The following is a 14263-nucleotide window of genomic DNA, read 5'->3' as shown; positions in this document are numbered from 1 at the left end:
CCCACTCTCCGCTGAGCTGTGCAAACCCTTACATCCCATTGCGGTGCACTCTCTCCAGGGAGGTCTAAACCTACACTGTTCCTCAGTTGATCCACTGAGAGGTGGTATCAGTTTTCTTTCTATTAGTAATGCCTAGTGCACAGCAATGGGGTGCAAATTGGGTTTAACCCTCCCCTCCAACTAGGGTGGGAAGAAAATTGTGCCCTCCCACACCTTTGCTGAGCGGCAGGGAAGGTTCAAGTTTTCTTTACCATCCAGACACTGGGAGGGAGTTCTTCCTGGGGTTAGGGCAGGGAGTTTTAAACCTCCCCACCCTAACGACTCAGGCCATGATGGAGATGAAAATAAGGCCCTCTCCACTCCACCACAGAAAGGGTGCAATTCTCATCCCCATCCTGGTCTGGATACATGGGCTGAGGAAGATGCTGATTAGGCCAATAGGCTGGATGTTTCCCATCCCTTGACCAAGAGATTATGGTAGGGGAACTTCATAATGGCAAAAGTTACCTGAAAAACGTGGTTAGTTTGATAAAATACTTAGATGAAAATATTTAGGAGTGTTACATTTCACATCTGGTAGAACAAAGGTATTAGTTTAAATTTATCTACATGTTGCATGTGACATGCTTTCAGCATTTGTAATATTAAAGTAATCACCCAAATTATTGTTTTAACTTTTTTATTTAGAATCTTAACAAATTGAGGTAATAAAAATTAAAAATGTTGTTTTACACATTTTATTTCATTAGAACTTACATTAATTTTTAGTACTGTTTCAGAGAAACCAAATGGAAATAATCTTCAAAAATTTTCCATGATCTTCTTTCACATGAGAAATATTAACAGCATAGGCAACAGATCTGAAAGGCATGAATCTGGACCTAGGAAAGTACTAAAACTGTACATGAAGACAAATTGCAACATGTTATCAAGAAAATCAAACTTCTCAATCCAATGTGAACATTTTTCATGCTTTTACACATTTTCCCATTAAGGTTTCATATCTTAATACTGAATAACTATGTCCAACATTCAGAAAAAGAAGTTGGGGGTGGGGAGAAGCCATCTGAGAATTCTCATTGAGGAAACATAACATAGTCTTTCCACAGCATTGAAACTGCTCAGTATGAACAGTGCTGCTGGTTTTGACAGGACTTTTGGTTTTAAATTCAAAACAGCTATTTATATCTCATGGTCCTTCTTAAAGGATGCTACTTTAGAAAATCCCTCAATGACAGAAAAGGTTACAGCTGCCTAATAGCATTTTCAGGGAACAAGTCAATGTAGTCTACATATACATATACAAATGTTGTTCTTTGCTATGACTAGCATAATGCATCAGTTAGATGGAAAGTCTAATACTTTATTGTAGTTTCCTTTCAGCTGCCTAGGGCTCCAGTACTATAACAAATGATACCTCAAATGGTCACATACAATATTGCAGTATGTACCAATAGACAAATCTAGTCATTATCTTGGACTCAACTCAAGTTATCACCAGGTTTTCTCTAATGGCTTAAGGTCTATGCTATAATACATATGAATTTAGCAACTACTTAAGACACCTGACAACAAGCAAAGGACCAAATCATATTACTGAAATATGTGTGATAGAGTAGACCCATTAAACTCAGTGGACTTTAATTCAGTTCATTTATTTTAATAGATCTCTAAGTATTGGTTAACATTGGCTATCACCCTATAAGGTGAATGAAACTGCATTAGTCATGTCCACATTTGTCTTAAGGTAGTACAAAATTAGGAGTGTAAGAGCTACACCATTAGGTAACCACTAGTTGCACCACACAGTTGTGTTCCCCAGCCCCATTTTGAATTTGGTATGTGTTAAGAGTTAATTTGTTTAACTGAACTCTGGATAATCTTTAAATAAAAAACAACACCAAACTTGAGTACAAGAGTGAAAGGCTTGCCATTCCCACCAATGGGAAAAAAAACACAAGAAAACCAAACTAAAACATTTGTAATTCCCGTGGAACAACTGGAAATACATAGAACGGTCAAAACTATTACAGAGCACAAAAGGGCATAAGGAACACTAGGATACAGAGAGTTGTATTTTGTTCAAGTAAGCAGCTGTTGCTGAAGTCTTCCCATTCAGTTGACTCATTCAGAATTTAATGCATCTAGAGCGTTAAGTATTGCTAGGTTCAAACAGCAGGAAAATTCTTCAACACATTTCCTGAATATTGCCTTTAGAGGGCAATTTCTCAAGCAGCAACGAGTCCTTCACTCCGGCCTACATAAAATTGCTTGCTCTAGAATTAGCTAGACTGGATGTAAGCCTGAACTCAGTTAGGGGTTCTTAGTCCCATGTAGTTAGTAAGCTTAAAGCAAACAATTTCAGCCTTAAGTTATAACTAATCAGTGACTAGGATCACCACATACATTTTCAAGACATGAACTATTTTGAGCTTTTAACAAAGTTTTTCTACTTGTTTATCTTATCCAGGTTTCCTAACCACAATATTCAGTTAGGAAGGTGATTCAAAATATAAAAGCTCAATGTTCTAGGAAAACATTGGGAATTCATGACAGGGTCATCCAACTTATACAAGTAAGATCTTTCCAAAAAGTTAAAACTATTATATTAGCTTACTATACGTAAGATAGAATACAATTGGAATCACTTTACACAAAATCATGTCATAATCATATCAGTGTTTCCTCACAATGAAAATATGGTGTATGTCACGCATAAATTTATCCATCGTCTAATAAATAGCTCATGGTATCTATCTATTCAAAAATAATGACTTTTCTGTCCATGTAGGCAGTCAACTTGTACTACCACATAGGGCCTACTTTACCATTCATGCAATGAGGGGCACTGCACAATATTTCTACCTTCAGACGATACAGGGAAGTGGCCTTGACCATGAAAGGAAATCTGTGATTAGTTATGTATCAAGAGATGATACTCAATGGTCGCTAAATATGCATGACAAATTTTAGCCCAAACAGCAAGTAATGCCACCTACATTGAACTTTCAGTGCAAAGAAACTTAAAGATTACAAACAAACTAGAAGGACATTGAAGGCATCAAAGTGTGAGGAAATATCAAGTTTTTTTCAGCTTCCAGAGGCTGTTCACAATTAGTTTACTCTGAAGCTTCGGATACTAATGAAGATACCAGCCATTATAGATAATAGCCATTATAGTGAAATATCCAGTTGCAGTGCCTTAACAAATCTTGTTTGTTTTTAGCAACCACTATAGGTCTTAGAGCTATTTAGATTTTCATGTGCGCAACTAGCATGGCATTGCACTTTTAGCATGCTATCAACGCCGATAGCTTGCAATAGATAAAGAAGGCTATGTAGAAGTGCTCAAAGCCCCTCAGTTCAAGATCAATCGGTTTTGTTTTTTACTTCAATGGCAAAGAGTTATATTTTTTCAAAAGAATTTTGACAGTCCCATTTCAAATCAATATGGTCAAATTAAATCTTCCCTAGAACTAGAAAGCATAATTTTAAACATTGAGAAAATATGCATACATTTATTCTCAACAGAATTTTCTTTGTTCTAATTTTCCATCCTCTTGACAACTTCCATCAATGTATCAAAGATGGAAATTTTTTTCTTACATTTAGTGTCCTTTTTAAAGTCAGCTGTGCCTCTACAAACCAAGCACATGAAGGATATAAAAAGTCTAATGCAATTAAAGAAGTAACCAAGACCACGATTACCAGAAGATTATAAAATTACCCAAGAAGAACCTTCTTTGGGTTTCTGTCACTGTAAATATGAAATTTAACACCAAAGAGAAATACTGCGGTCCTTTTATCCTTACTCTTGGTCTAAGAGACAACAGTATAGAAACAAGTATCCTACCACAGAAAGTTTATATAAATACATTAGAGAGACACTGCAGGAAGTGAATGTCGTAAAACTGGTAACTTTAATCCATTCAGAGTTTCATTTGGTTGAAATGGTCAGTGCTGTTCTGTGAAAGAAAGCTTTCTAAGCTGTTTTATGACTGTAGAACTCCAAGAGAATGAAGGGCAGCAGACCAGTTTCTTTGTGTCCCAGTATTCACAATGTTGTCCTTCCTGATGCATATGAAGTGTTTTTATTTGGCACATTATTGATACATAGGTAAAAAAAAAGAAAAAAGAAAATGAATCATACTCTTACAATTAGTAGTTTACAAGAACAAAGCAAAAGCAAATGTCATGAGCAAATTAAAAAAGGGTTTTCCCAACTGAGAATCCTACTGGAATACTTCATCAACAAAATATACAAATTACATTTCCTACCATTGTTCAATTGCTAGAGTTCTTCCCCTGTGTCATATTACTGTGCTCTATCTTACAGTGCCCTGGGTTCTGTAAATCCAGATGTTAAGATTTATGAGATGTTGATCAATCTATTTCTATTCGTTTTTTCCTTAAGTCAGTTCCCTGCTTTAGTGCAGATATTTAGAGTTCTATAAAGTCTTGTAAACTCTGGTCACATTCCAGCAGCAGTTTGCATCAACCGTCCCTTGCTGGCAACATTCTTCCCTTCCTTTGACAAAGATGCATATTAAACTGTTGTGTCTCCAAAGTCCTTGTTCCAGCGAATATAAGCTTCCAGGGTCTGTGGGCTGAGACTGCGTTTTATTTTCTTCAAGGACTCAGTGAAGTCTGACAATTTGATATTTCTCATCTAGAAGCAAAGAAAGTTTTTTACATTAACCACCTTGGTGATGCTTGCTTTCTAAGTTGCATTTTGGACTGAACTGAATCAGAATATCAAATATGCTCATTTAGCTATTAAACTTACAAAAGTCAGGATCATAGGGAAAAGTATCAGTAACAGGCAGAATAAAATTAATCCTGCCTTAATTCCAGGTGTTGTTAATACATGAGAACAGAAGTTCAGTCAAAATCACAGGCCATGAATTATTTCCTGTCACTAAAAAAGTATTTGCTTAGCATGAACATTTTTAACTTTCAGTCTTATAGTCTTGGCTGTGTTTTAAACAGTACAGTACATTTTGGGACTTGAATCTTTGGCCTGCGGTGTTTAAGAACAGTGGTACCTCTGGTTACATACTTAATTCGTTCCAGAAGTCCATTCTTAACCTGAAACTGTTCTTAACCTGAAGCACCACTTTAGCTAATGGGGCCTCCCGCTGCCGCCGCGCCGCCACCGCACGATTTCTGTTCTCATCCTGAAGCGAAGTTCTTAACCCGAGGTACTACCTTCCAGGTTAGCGGAGTCTGTAACCTGAAGCGTATGTAACCCGAGGTACCACTGTACTGACTAGGAGGCTATAAATCCTAAAGTCAAGATGGAGAGCTGCTTTCAACCCGAGTACTTGATTTCAACATAACCAACCATCCAGGAGCCTCATTTCTATGGAGAGCAGGACAAAAGTTGATGGGGCAAAAAGCACAAAAGAGGAAAACATAAGGGCCTCTATGACCCCCCGCTTGTCACAAACCTCCCCCAGACATGTGGGCAAACAGCACTCTCTCTCTCTCTCTCTCTCTCTCTCTCTGTCTCTGTCTCTCTCTCTCTCTCTCTCTCTCTCTCGCGCTCTCTCTCTCGCGCGCGCGCGCTCTCTCTGTGTCTCTCTCTCTCGCGCGCACGCTCTCTCTGTCTCTCGCGCGCTCTCACACACACTCTCTCTCTCTCTCTCTCACACACACACACACACACACACACACACACACACAGAGTGTCTAACACTATACTGCTAAGTTCAGGGGTAAGGGCAGGGGGAGGCATAATTTCTCTCCACTCCAGTGCTGGGGTGGGTGTAAATGCTGCCTTTACACTTAAGGAACATGCAAAAGGCTTATTTAATCTTAGTGCTGTTGTGCTTGGCAATAGGCCTGGCGATAAGAAACTGTCCTTTAAGGGATTATTTCCATCTATAAATGAGGTTGTATTATTGGCAGGCAGTGTTTGCTAGGACAAGCTGGCGAGACAGACTGAGGGATACAGTAGTACGTCATGAAATTTGAAATGAAAAGGGAATGGGACCACTTTTAGCATGTGTTTATGTTATCAATCCTCAATTAGTATACAGACATCAGGCTGGATCCAGAATTGTGCTCCTCAGAGTTTCAGTTGTGCTGAATCAAGGAGAAGTGGTCCTGCCAATTCCTCCTTCTATCTGCAGCCTCCTGTGACCCCTTGAAAGACTATCTGAAGGGCTTGGGCTCTGAGAGTTGCTTCATCTTGGTGGGGGTGGGGGTGCAGAACCTCTGCTGGATCCTGGTTCCATGTGCAAATGGAGTAAGACATTACATTCCCTGAGGGGCAAATTTGGATCTATCCCATGTTACTTAGAGATCGTCTTCCCCATGAAGTATTTTCAGGCTGTTTTGTTGTCTTTTGTGGATTAGATACACAAATCAGACAACTCGTTTTAAAAGGTAAATTGCTGCAGCAGCAAGTATTAAAAGCTAGACAGCTGTGCTCTGCTCTTAGGAATATCTCCAAACCTAAAGTGAACACCACATTTACACAACCAATGCAGCAATAACAAAAATCACAAAATCATTATGAAAATATAAGGCAGAAAGATCTGAAAACAAGAGAGTGATTCTATTTCATAGAAGTTGTAAAAACAAAACAAGCAAAAATAACTAGTTGGTTTGGCAAAGCAAATCTTAAAACAGCATACCTCACTGGCAGACATGTTCTTCACTTGCTCTGGTTTTAGTTCTGTAAATTAAAGAAATAACTATCAAATGTGTTTTGAAAAAAATATATCCCACCAGAAGTCCCAATATCTGAAACATCCCTATCTTAGTACTGGAAAATGAAACACACTAAGTAATAGTCAAATGAGATAAGGCATCAACAGCAATCACCTGGTTCCATTATTTTTTCAGTCCCGATCTGAAAAAAATTACTAAGGTTATATTGTAAAATTATTATTTCTAGGACAGTATTAAAATAAAGAAAAATGAATTTGTATTTTAAAGCTTCATTCCATTTTTGATTTTTTAAGCATTTTAAAACTGGATACTAGGCTTAGTTTTGTTGAGGGATGCTTTGGAATAAATGGTTAGTTCTAGAATGTATATATAACAGAGTATTTATACTTTTATAAAGGTCCCATTGCATTGTCCTAGCTTCTGCCAACCTAGCAATTCAAAAGCATACCAGTGCAAGTAGATAAATAGGTGTAAAGGTAAAAGACCCCTGGACAGTTAAGTCCAGTCAAAGGCGACTATGGGGTTGCAGCTTTCATCTCGCTTCAGCCAAGGGAGCTGGCATTTGTCCACAGACAGCTTTCCAGGTCATGCAGCCAGCATGACTAAACTGCTTCTGGCACAATGGAACACCATGACGGAAACCAGAGCACATGGTAACACCGTTTACCTTCCCACCACAGCAGTACCTATTTATCTACTTACACTGGCATGCTTTCGAACTGCTAGGTTGGCATAAGCTGGGACAGAGCAACGAGCTCATGTGCCAACGTTCCAATCAGCAAGCCCAAGAGGCTCAATGGTTTACTGCTGCAGCGGGAAGGTAAATGGTGTCCTGTATCATGTAATCTCTTCATAGTGAATGGCACAATAAGAATCCTTGTCTAATACTATCCAGCTGTATTTTAAAAAATCTTTGAAGTCAAGGCTTTATCTAGCACAGCACAGAACAGAAAAAGGTTCATGATCTCATTTTTTTTCATTAACAGGTAACCAAGCTTACCTCGTATAGGACCTAGTGCTGCGTCTTTTGCTAATGCTGTTAAGTCACTCCCTGAGTATCCCTCTGTCATTCTTTGTAAAGAGAAAGTGAACATAATTTCAGTTTTTTCCTGTGGATAACTGCATTAAAGAAACTCAGCAAGTTTACAATATTTTAAGTCACTAGCTTGTAGCAAAAGTAGCCTGTTGTTGTTGTTTTTTTTTAAAAAAACCTAAATAAAATGTTAATTTAAAATTAGTATTACATTGAATGTATAATGTTTCTGTAATGAAAGTTTAGCTTTAGTATCAAACTGTCAGTGGTGTTATGTTTGATGGATGCATCAAGTATTGATATTTACATAAAAAGCTAAGGAAGGAAGACATCTGCATGGCATACTCAAGAGAATTATTTTTAGAATCCCTGCTGATGTGCAACAGCTGCAAATCCTACTACACATACACCAGCTGTAATGAACAACAAACATAAAGTTACTCACCTAGCTAGCTGTGCCAGCTCTTTTTGGGTTAATGGATTTCCTTGCTTGCTCAAAAGATTTTTTAGTAAAAGCAGTCGTGTCTGTAAGGCACAATATTCACTATTTATAACTATACAAACAAGAAATCTTGTGTAAGTTAATGTTATAAAAATATTTAAAACAAGCAGCCTGCCAAAGACATAAACTGGCCAATATGATTATATTACACCTGTGCTTTTCTGCACTGGGTGCTAGCTCATTTCTGGGCCCAGTCAAAGTGTTGGTTTTGCCTCAGTAAAAGCTCTCTGTACTATGAGTCTACCTGAAGAATTACCTCCTCCCATATATACCAATCCAGATTGTAAGGTTATCTGCCAGATGGAATTTAGGCAGAAAATGGGGTAATAGTAGAGAAAGAAGGAAGCACTAGCTATTAAGAGGTTTGCAGGAGAAAAGGAACTAAAAATGAAAGAGGAATTGTTCAGCTTGGGCAGTAACACCTAACCACAGACCTTTCTCAAAGTTTGAACATATGGTGACAACATCTGATTAAGATTTTTCCTCCATATGACTTGAAATCCTTTTTACTGAAAGCTTAGATTTTCAAAAATGTGAAAAGACAAGCAGATTGTGAGCTGGAAGGATGTATTCTATGCTGTAAACTCTTTTATAAACCATGCTCACTGAAAATTCATGTTTGTAACAATTATACGAAAGATTTCAATCTATCACAAATTTGCACCAAAAACAAGCAGTGGGGCAGTCTTGTGTACAAAATGCAATCACAAGCTACATACCTCTTCATTTGGTAATGATACATACACTCGTTTGATGAATCGCCTGAAAACACAAATATTGATACAGAAACTATGATTAGGGAAGCATGGTATGTAAAAAGCCCATTTTCTATATCATGCCACAATTGAAGCACAAACATCACACTCTGAGGGTATGAAAGAAGAATTTCTGTAGTAAGAGGATACTAAAAATAGCTTAAAACTACAACTACACATGAATAATTTTAATAAATGAACTGTTTTCACAGATATATTTTTGGCTAAAATATGTCATATGACATTACAGAGGTGTTCAATAGCATCTGATGCCTGAAAAATGCAACTGTCTATTAAATGAAGCAGCCAGTAAGGGGGGGGGGGGCGGAATCCCTTATTTTAGAAAGCTTATAATTTGTACATTGTTGTTTTAAGCAAATCCAATACATAATCCCTGTACAGATGGCAGTCAAGACTGACCTGTAGATCTCCCAGTCCTTATTATTATTCAGCTCAAATTGTTTCAATATTTTCTAACAGTAAATTTGTACTACCTACAGCAGCCTATATCTTCTGCTAAAGAGCTAGCTTCATCCCCATCACCTTCTGGCCCTCATTATCTCAGCTGTGCCATTTGATGTGTTAAGTCACCCTGAAAAACAGCCCCATGTCCACAAGGAAAGTTGCTAATGAGGTAGCATCATTCCCAGCCACCAATATTTAAATGCTAGCATTCAAGAAAGGGGCCCCAAAGGTATACAAAACAGATTTTAATAATCACATAGGTTGGATCCTATGATCACATGAACAAAGAGTTTTGCTCATGGAAGGGTCACTTTCTGCACCTGCTACCAGAACAGGAGATTTTTGTCCATTTTATTGCCCTTCTACAGATCCACAAACCTGCTCTAGAGGACTGGGGTGACCCTGCAGAATATTCGGAAAACAGTATGGGATGTGGCATGGAAAGGAGGGATTTGGAGAAAAAGAATCACATCCTCCCATACATTAGCAGAAGCAATAGGACTTTCTGTAATTGGAAAGGCACCTTTAGATTTAACCCTATGTCTCATACATTTTCAAAGGAAAATTGTAAGATTGTTTTATTCCTATTAAAAACATTCCAAGCAGCTATGAAATATTTTCAATAATTCCCCTGTATGATACCACATCTACAGTGCAGATTCCAATAATTCTGTGCACAAACACACCCTAAATTATTCTTTGAAATACTGGAACCCAACACATACCAAGTGAATGATCAAGAATACCTACTATGCCAACCCTCACTATGTACAGCTGTTAATAACACATGTTTTAAAGTACCTGAGAACAGCATCATCAAGCTCTTGTGGCCTGTTAGTTGCTCCCATTACAAGTATTCGGTCTTCTCCTGAAGACTGTACCTATTTTTTTCCAAAAAAGCAAAGCTTAAATATTTAGAAATTGGAAATTAATACTGCCACAAAATAGTTACCTGAAAAAGCTTAATGTTATAGATTGGTAAACTCTTAATTTTTGCTAAGCAATAACTTTGCTTGGTGTTCCATATTATAAAAATGCAAACAACTTCACTGGTTTTCATGACTTCATATTGCACCAGTTTACCAGCCACCACTTTGGATAACACTTGGAGTTCAGCAAAATAGGAAAAGAAAACAGTTCCCTTTTCCCCAATAAAATATTCCTTGTCCCTTCTCTATTTGCTCTTCAGGATTAAAAAGAACTAAGTATAAAAGGGATAATCCACAGTTTAAACACAACAAATCGGTATGCATTGATGTAGCTTCATACCAAAGCTAATACTTACACCATCAAACTCTATTAAAAATTCCGTTTTTAAACGTCTACTAGCATCATGTTCACCTTCTCTTCTTTCACATAAGAGACTATCCACTTCATCTAAAAATTGAAAGTGGCAACATTATAACATTTCCTATAATAATATAACTGAAGTAAGTAAAATAACTTGTATTTTATTCAAAATCTATTATTGAGAGCTATGAATTTAATAATGTATTTGAGAACGAGCATGCATAAGTCTTTTTTTGTCTTCAGTACATCAATACCAGACTTTTTAATATATATTCACAGAGCAGCTTCCAATATAATATTGGTAGTTCTGTAAACATCCTACTTACTTAAATTATAAAACAAATCCAATAAATGGACAATAGCTTATGATGCAGCTTTTCCTGATCACAACATTAGGTTGCTTTACAAGTTAAAGTTTGAAGCTGCTTTACTTTTTTAAATACAAAATGCTAAAGTTTTACCTATAAAAATTATAGAAGGTTGAAGTTCTCTGGCTACTGCAAAAAGAGCACGCACTAGTTTCTCTCCTTCACCAACCTAAAAAGAAGATAAGGCATGTACTTCAGAAAAACAGTTTGTTAATATGGTTCATTCTCATCCTTTTCATTTATATAAAATAATACCAAGACCAAATTTTGACACCAACTCTGTGCTGGTACTTGCAATATATGTTATCTGCCTTCCTGAATAAAAACCTAAACTCAATGGTTTGGATCCCAACACAATCAATTAAAGGAAGTGCATGGAAGGAAAACACCTGGCCTTTCCTGCTTTTGCATTCCTCAAAAAGCTTCTCTGGCAGCTCAGGAGGCCTTCCTGAAGTTTGTGGGTGGGGTATCTGCTTGGCAAGCGGAAATTACTCAAATCTTGTGCCAAAATGGACAAAAGTCCATTCACTTTGGGGGCAATGCCCCCCAACAGGCCCCCTTGCCACATCTCACATTGTTCAAGAGGATTTCCCCAACCTTTGTTGTTGTTGTTGTTTAGTCGTTTAGTAGTGTCTTACTCTTGTTGCTCCTTTCTTCCACTGCCTCCCGCATTTTGGTCAAACTCACATTAGTAGCTTCGAGAACACTGTCCAACCATCTCGTCCTCTCTCATCCCCTTCTCCTTGTGCCCCCAATCTTTCCCAACATCAAGGTCTTTTCCAGGGAGTCTTCTCTTCTCATGAGGTGGCCAAAGTATTGGAGCCTCAGCTTCACAATCTGTCCTTCCAGTGAGCACTCAGGGCTGATTTCCTTCAGAATGAATAGTTTGATCTTCTTGCAGTCCATGAGACTATCAAGAGTCTCCTCCAGCACCAATTCAAACGCATCAATTCTTCAGCGATCAGCTTTCTTTATGGTCCAGCTCTCACTTCCATACATCACTACTGGGAAAACCATAGCTTTAACTATACGGACCTTTGTTGGCAAGGTGATGTCTCTGCTTTTTAAGACACTGTCTAGGTTTGTCATCACTTTTACCCCAAGAAGCAGGCGTCTTTTAATTTCGTGACTGCTGTCACCATCTGCAGTGATCATGGAGCCCAAGAAAATAAAATCTCTCACTGCCTCCATTTCTTCTCCTACTATTTGCCAGGAGGTGATGGGACCAGTGGCCATGATCATAGGTTTTTTGATGTTGTGCTTCAGACCATATTTTGCACTCTCCTCTTTCACCCCCAACCTTACAAAGATGATTTCTGGGGGTGTACGTAGCTGCAGGGGAATGCAGGTAAGAAACTTTCTTTCTGTGAACTTAGTTAGGATCCAAGCCAATAACTTTGTCATAGGTTTTAACAAGTTGCAGTGAAATTTAAGTGATTGCCTCTTCACATTTATTTAGAAATATGTGTTTATAGCAACTTTTCATTGCCAAATGCTCCTAAAAAGCCCAGGTGCCAGTTACATTTTTTTGAGCCAAACCTACATTATCAAGAACCCCAGGTATTTTTCAAAAGTATACAACTAGAATATACAACTGCTACTTACATATTTTGACGTTAGACTTGCAGCACTTATGTTAAAGAAAGTTGAATTTGATTCTGCAGCCACCGCTTTGGCCTTGAATAAGAGAAAATGCCAAGTGAGGACTACTGCATAAAAGATTTACAGTATTCTTACTAAATGTATAATAGTACAGTACAGTTATGGAAAATCCAAATAGTCTATCATTCATTTAGCAATATATAGCATGTCATTCCCTAAAAGTGTGACATGTCTGCCAAGGTAGTCAGCTGAATTTTCAAATGCTTTATCTCTTCAAATTTATTCATAAAAACTGTATGCAGCTAATCTGAGGCTGTCAACCACTGCACAGTGAGATTCATATATAAACTATTAAAACTGGAATATGAACCAACTTCCTCTATTGGATTTGAGATAACATGAGTTTATGAAGCAAAATTTTCCACTTCATTTTTTGTTTTATTCATAAAGTATTAGGAAATAAACAAAACAGTTTTACAAATCCCGATGTACCAAATGTGCTACACTAAAGCACCACAATGCATCATCTTATACAAGCTTTTTTAAAAAAGAAATGAAAAAAAGAAATGCCAATTTACTGAAAGTAGACCAAGAAAAGCATTGGTTTTTTCCATAAAGGTATACAGCTCATTCCTACTCTTAACTTGAAGAGAGTATTTGCATGTTAATACCAAGCACCAAATTCACTTAAACCATCTAGGGCCATCTCTCCAAGCATAAGTTAATTTACCCACCTACTCCCTCAAAGCTGTGATAGCCTAAGTAAAATAAGTGTAAGATGCAAGTTATCTGTACTTGCCTCATAAGATACTGTAAAATTCTCAGGATTCTTCCAAGCAGAGTGCAAACAGCCCAACATTAAAATACTCTCTTATTTCAAATAGATTATTCAACACTTTTCTTTCATAAAAAGAGAAAGCAAATGTGGAAAGTTCTCAAAAAGCTGAGCTGAACAACATGCTAGAGTGCAAAACAGATTTCTCACCAACATCGTCTTTCCATTTCCTGGTGGGCCAAACAACAACAATCCACGTGCAGGAGCCCTAAGCCCTGTAAACAGCTGAAAGAATAGCTTAGTTATACACAGTTTTGTGACTGTAAACAAGCATAATATGGAAACAGGCAGTATCTACACATACATTTAACACTGATGTTTCTTTAAAAGATGTAACTTTCAAAAAGACAGGTCATCCAGACCACTGGATTATATAATTATTTAGGGACATGGGTGGCGCTGTGGTCTAAACCACAAAACCTAGGGTTTGCCGATCAGAAGGTCAGCGGTTCGAATCCCCGTGACTGGGTGAGCTCCCGTTGGTCCTGCCAACCTAGCAGTTCGAAAGCACGTCAAAGTACAAGTAGATAAATAGGTACTGCTCCGGCGGGAAGGTAAACGGCATTTTCATGCACTTCTCTGGTTTGCCAGAAGCGGCTTAGTCATGCTGGCCACATGACCTGGAAGCTGTACGCCAGCTCCCTCGGCCAATAAATCGAGATGAGCGCCGCAACCCCAGAGTCAGCCACAACTGGGCCTAATGGTCAGGGGTCCCTTTACCTTTACCTTTACTAC

The 14263-nt window shown here is 37.9% G+C and overlaps 1 protein-coding gene across 7 annotated transcripts in view; it reads right to left on the bottom strand.

Moving 5' to 3' along the window:
- Positions 1-662: 662 nt before the first annotated feature.
- The window catches only part of SPAST (spastin), a 33279-nt gene continuing 19678 nt past the window's right edge, over positions 663-14263 (bottom strand). For all 7 annotated transcript variants that reach the window (XM_053382752.1, XM_053382755.1, XM_053382756.1 and 4 more), the window contains 10 exons: positions 13679-13753; positions 12697-12768; positions 11185-11260; positions 10719-10810; positions 10235-10314; positions 8933-8975; positions 8157-8236; positions 7679-7749; positions 6642-6682; positions 663-4669 (listed from right to left, as the gene is read on the bottom strand). In XM_053382752.1, the coding sequence (XP_053238727.1) occupies positions 4547-4669; positions 6642-6682; positions 7679-7749; positions 8157-8236; positions 8933-8975; positions 10235-10314; positions 10719-10810; positions 11185-11260; positions 12697-12768; positions 13679-13753 (753 nt within the window). In that variant the 3' untranslated portion in view covers positions 663-4546. The remainder of the gene's footprint in view (positions 4670-6641; positions 6683-7678; positions 7750-8156; positions 8237-8932; positions 8976-10234; positions 10315-10718; positions 10811-11184; positions 11261-12696; positions 12769-13678; positions 13754-14263) is intronic.

This window comes from Podarcis raffonei, chromosome 3 (assembly GCF_027172205.1).
Source record: "Podarcis raffonei isolate rPodRaf1 chromosome 3, rPodRaf1.pri, whole genome shotgun sequence".
NCBI classification, from domain to species: Eukaryota; Metazoa; Chordata; class Lepidosauria; order Squamata; family Lacertidae; genus Podarcis; species Podarcis raffonei.
Note: the sequence above shows the minus strand (reverse complement) of the source record. Positions and strands in the feature narration are given on the sequence as shown.